Genomic DNA, 5681 nt, shown 5'->3' with positions numbered 1-5681 from the left:
TGGTCTTTTTGAGACAGAGTCTCCCTGTAGCCCCAGCTGTCCTGGAACTTACTATGTAGACCAGGCTGGCCTTGAACTCACAGAGATCCATCCACCTGTCTCTGCCTCCAAAGTGCTGGGATTAAAGGCATGCGCCACCATGCCTGGCAATATTTTGTATTTAAATATTTTTATTTGTGTGTATATATGTGTGTATGTATGCCACATGTGTACAGGTAACCACAGAGGCCAAAAGAGGGTGTCAGATTCCCCGGAACTGGAGTTATAGGCAATTGTGAGCCACGCAGTTTGTGTAATGGGAGCTGAACCTGAGATCTCTGGAAGAGTAGGAAGTACTCATAACCTCTGAGCTACCTTCTCGGGTCCCCCCTCCTGAAATTTTTATAAATAGTCGTGTATACAGATTCTCTGTTCAGATAATCATTTGTGAACTTAATGTTATCTGTTAAGTTTCCATGTTCCAAAAATATACAACTGAAAAGAATTCGTGTTTTTTTTTGGGGGGGTGGGGGTTGAGTTTTTTTGAGACAGGGTCTCCCTGTAGCCCCAGCTGGCGTGGAATTCACTATGTAGACAAACTGGACTTGATCTCACAGAGACCCACCTTTCTCTACCTTCCGAGCCGGGACTAACTGGCTCTAAAAAGAATCTTTCTAACAGTGAATTAGACATAGGCTTGCTCTAAACAGGAATCTGCAGGCAAGAGCAGTAGCTTGAAGGTAAATGCTGCTTAGGTGTAGACTGAAGCCAGGAAATGGAGAAAATGATACTAGAGGAGACTCAGGAACCGCTTATGAGAGAGGAAGACCAGAAGATGCCTTTGAGGAGAGAAGCCTGGTATTGTTCTTTTTTTTAAATTTTTTTTAATTAAATTGAATTAAAATTAAATTTTATTTTTAAATTAAATTTAAAATATTTTAAAATTTAATTTATTTAAAATTAAAATGCACAAGGTGCATACATACCTTGTGTCCCTGTATGTGAGTGCATCTCTGCTGTGCAGTGCCCACGGAGATCAGAAGGGGGCAAGGGATCCCCTGGAACTGGAAGGTTGTTAGTTGCCATGTGGGCTCTGGGAATCGAACTCAGGTCTTCTGCAAGAACAACAGTGCTCTTGACTGCTGAGCCATCTCTCCAGTCCTGAAGTCTGGTTCTTAAACAGTAAAGGAATGTTAAGGGAAGGGGCTAGGGCAAATGGTTATTTGTAATCAAAAAGTACTCTCAGTCATGAATATGTACTTATAGGTGCCCTGGAGATTGCTTCAGATACACTCAGCTGTTTTCTCCTTTGCCATTATCCACTGCTGCCTTCTGAGAAAGTGGTGTTCGGAACAACTCTTAACGTCTTGTTACTGTGTTTTCTGTTGTTGTTTTTTTTCAAGGAGATCTCTTCGCTTCTACATTTCTCATCAAGAATGGGGCTCTTGTCAGTGCTGCCACATTGGTAGCCCAAGAGACACCATTGCACCTGGTGGCATTGTATAGTTCAAAGAAACACTCAGCAGATGTGATGTCTGAGATGGCGCAGATTGCGGAGTCCCTCCTGCAGGCTGGTGCCAACCCCAACATGCAGGACAGCAAGGGCAGGTGAGTGCAGAGCTAACATTGTTTTCAGCACTAACCCAGAATCAGATTTTACAATTTTACAACACATAATTGATATAAAGGGCATTTGCTATATTAAATCTGATGTTGAGGTTACAAATGTTTAAGTGGGGAAAGCATTTGTATCCTGGCTAATTGAAGTCTGAATTCCTAAGTAATTTCTATAATCTTCATGTTGGAAGGAACCAGAGTAGTCATCTAGTCACCTCTTCAAAGAGGACTTTCTTTTAGTAATTAGGGTTCCTTGGATAGTTTGAACAAGAAGAACCACTAATTCAAGGTGGTCTATTTCTGTGCGGTTAGAAAATTCTGTTTTGTGCCCAATTCTGTCTTATAAGTACCTTCTTTTTTTTAACAGGTAATCGTCACAATTTGCTTGGCTTCTTCAATGCACAGCCCTTTGTGTATATGGTAGTGTTTCTGTTGTTTTTGCCCCTCTCCTGCAGGAGGTAGTTGAGGATTCCTTGTAGTTTAGACTTTCAGGAAGGGCTACCTGTCTTTGAGGCAGAAGTATGGGAGGCTCTGAAGGGCAGTTAAGGCCCTTGCTCACCACCCCCAGGCAGGGCACAGGCCACACCAACATCACAACTCAGTGCTTGGAAAATCTACCCAGGGGCTGGAGAGTGGCTTAGTAGTTAAGAGTACTGGCTCCTCTTACAGGGGACCTGATTCTGTTCCCAGCACTCATATATGGCTAACAGTCCTCCTTAACTCCAATTCCAGGGGATCTAACATACTCTTCCAGCCTCCAAGGGCAGTGCATAACATGAGTGGGCTTACATACATGCAGGCAAAACACTCGTTCACATAAAATAAAAATACTTTAAAAAAGAAAAGAAAATCCAGAAAATAAGAGACTTTGGGGAGCTGGAGAGATGGCTCAGTGGTTAAGAACACTGGCTGTTCTTGCAGAAAACGAGGGTTCGAATCCCAGCACCCACATGACAGCTAACAGCTGTTCGTAACTCCAGTTCCAGGGGATCTGATGGCCTCTTCTGTCTGTGGGCATTGCACGACATGGGTGCACTTACATAAATGCAGGCAATATACTCATACACATAAAATAAAAATAATAAAATAATTTTTGAAAAATATGAGATTTTGTGAAGTTGATTGTCAGAATAGTATTTGTACAGTGGGTAAAGTACAGAGATAAAGGGAGAGATGGCTCAGCAGTTAAGAGCACTGGCTATTCTTCTAGAAGTCTTGGGTTCAGTTTCCACCACCCACATGGTGGCTAGCAACCATCACTAACTCCACTTCCAGGGGATCAACACTCTATCCCATATACTTGGTGTGCTTAATGAACTTTGAAGGCAGAGCATTCACACATGTAAAATAATAATAATAAAATGCAATAAGATGACTCTTCAGGAACTCTGTGCCATGTGATAATTGCCCCTTTCTCTGAGTAATTACATCCTTCATTCTTCCTGTTGATTCTATGTTTTAGCTTTTGTTTTTCCTCTAACTGCAGTAAACTCTGGCAGTCTGTCCAATGGAGGTAAATGCCAAATTCAGGGCCTGTACTCTGCACTGGCTGCATTTCGAGGCACTTGAGTGCTAAATAAGCAGTGAAGAGTGGAGAATGCAACTTAAACCAGTTCTGTCCTGTTGCTGCTCTATGTGTTCTAGTGTAGTAGAAAATTAGGGGGAAGGGAAAAAAGTTTCTTTTAAAATTGGTAGGGGGTAGGTAAGGGAAAGTATGCATATCTGATAGAAGCTCATGTTTATAAACAGCACACACATTCAGGAAGAAGTTAGAATGGGGTAACAGGCCACTGGCCATGTATGCAAATCCATTTTCCTGTTTTGATTCTTGGTCATGGTTTTGGAAAGCAGTCACAGGAATCTGGAATTCGTTGTGGACAGTGATTCTGCCTGCTATGAGTAGTTCTGAACTGGTCTGTCCTGAATTGACACTTCTTTCTTTTTTCTAAATCCTCAGGACTCCTTTACACTTGTCCATCATGGCCAGGAATGAATATGTGTTCAATCAGCTGCTGCAGTGTAAACAGTACGTAGGGCAACCTGCACAAATGAAAAGTGGTTGTGAGGGTGGGATTGTGAGTGAAACAAACTAACTTCCATTTATTTATGTATGTATGTACATCTTTTTGAGACAGGGTCTCCCTGTAGCTCCAGCTGACCTGGAACTCACTATGTAGACCAGGCTGGCCTTGAACTCAAAGAGATCTGCCGCAGCCGCTGCCTCCCAAGTGCTGCGATTAAAGGCATGCACTACCACACCCACTTCCTTTTATTTTTTAAAAATCCTTTTTGTGGGGCTGGAGAGATGGCTCAGCAGTTAAGAGCACTGACTGTTCTTGCAAAGGACCCAGGTTCGATTCCCAGCACCCACATGGCAGCTACGACCTGTCCTTAACTCCAGTTCCAGGGGAATCTGATGCCCTCTTCTGACCTCTGCAGCATTGTACAACATGGGTGCACTCACATACGTACAAGCAATACACTCATACACATAAAATAAAAATAATAAAATATTTTTTAAAAAAGAAAAAAAATTATTTTTGTTTGTTTGAAACAAGGTCTTACCATGTAGCCCTAGATGATCTGGAATTCAAAATCCTCTGCCTTTAGCCTCCCAAGTGTTAGGATTACTGGTCACTATGCCTGGCTTGAAAATGTCTTTTATAATGCCTTTTAATGTTATAAACTTTAACTAAAATAAAAATGTATCATTCATACAGTCCAGGGAGAGAGTCTCTGAGACCTTTGGCAGCACAAAGTGGCTGAAGATTGTGTTTGTCATTCCTTATTTCAGGTTAGATTTAGAGCTAAAAGACCATGAGGGGAGCACTGCTCTATGGTTGGCAGTGCAATACATCACCGTGTCTTCAGACCAGTCTGTAAACCCCTTTGAAGACCTCCCTGTGGTAAATGGAACATCATTTGATGAAAACAGCTTTGCAGCCAGGCTCATTCAGCGTGGCAGCAACACTGATGCCCCTGATGTGATGACAGGTAAGCACAGTAGACCCCAGCATGTGATGCTGAAGTCCAGGGGTTCTGGGAAATGACAGATCATTGGGTGTTTTATTATGGTTTAGGGGAGGGGTGGCTAAAACTGACCTCAAACTTAGTATGTATGTTGCCTAGGGTGACCTTGAACTTGTGATCCTCCTGTCCTAGTCTGATGGGATTATAAGCATGTGCCCTGCATGTTTCTAATGAAAATTTAGAAACTGAAGCTGGCATGGAGGCAGAGGCTGGCAGATCTCTGTGTGTTTTAGGTCAGCCTGGTCTACGTATTAAGATCCAGGCCAGCCAGGGCTATACAGTGAGACCTTGTCTCAAAAATTCATTAACTGAATGCCTTACTATCATGAGAATTATTTTGTACTTTTTTTTCTTTTTTCTTTTTTTTTTTTTTTGGTCTTTTTGAGACAGGGTCTCCCTGTAGCCCCAGCTGGCCTGGAACTCACTATGTAGACCAGGCTGGCCTTGAACTCACAGAGATCCACCTGCCTCTGCCTCCAAAGTGCTGGGATTAAAGGCGTGCACCACCTTGCCTGGCTTGTACTTAATTTTATGCACAGTAAAAGCTCAGGTTCTGTTTTTTGGGATTTTTCTGTTTGTTTTTTAATCTTATACTCCAAATAATTAACCAGGAATTAAGTTTAAATCTTTTAAGTTGCAATATATCTCTTAAATTAACGCAGTGATTCTCAGACTTTTAAGATTTATTTCATTTTTTGTTGTGTCTGCATGACATGGTGGAATGTGCATGTGTGAGTGCAGGTGCTCTGGAGCTAGAGTTACAGGGGCTTGTAAGCCACCTGGTATGGGTACTGAGAACTGAACTTAGGTCCTCTGCAAGAACAGGACATGCCCTTAACCACGCAACCATCTCTCCAGCCCCAGATTCTCAGGCTTTATAGACCCACAACTTCTTTTACCCTCTTAGAATTTGTATTTCAGAGTTTTTGAGTGGTTTATGCCTTCAATATTTGCTGTAGTGAAGGGAATAAAATATTAGAATGTCTTTCCTTTCCTCCCGCCCTCCCCTCTCTCTCCCTTCCTCCCCTCCCTCCCTCCCTCCCTCTCTTCCTCTC

General features: G+C 42.4%; 1 protein-coding gene across 5 annotated transcripts in view; it reads left to right on the top strand.

Moving 5' to 3' along the window:
* Positions 1 to 5681, top strand: part of Ankfy1 (ankyrin repeat and FYVE domain containing 1) — a 119029-nt gene that overhangs the window by 79633 nt on the left and 33715 nt on the right. For all 5 annotated transcript variants that reach the window (XM_029557486.1, XM_008855633.3, XM_029557488.1 and 2 more), the window contains 3 exons: positions 1383 to 1587; positions 3554 to 3622; positions 4391 to 4590. In XM_029557486.1, the coding sequence (XP_029413346.1) occupies positions 1383 to 1587; positions 3554 to 3622; positions 4391 to 4590 (474 nt within the window). The remainder of the gene's footprint in view (positions 1 to 1382; positions 1588 to 3553; positions 3623 to 4390; positions 4591 to 5681) is intronic.

Source organism: Nannospalax galili, unplaced genomic scaffold, assembly GCF_000622305.1.
Source record: "Nannospalax galili isolate Female #2095 unplaced genomic scaffold, S.galili_v1.0 scaffold888, whole genome shotgun sequence".
NCBI lineage: Eukaryota > Metazoa > Chordata > Mammalia > Rodentia > Spalacidae > Nannospalax > Nannospalax galili.
Note: the sequence above shows the minus strand (reverse complement) of the source record. Positions and strands in the feature narration are given on the sequence as shown.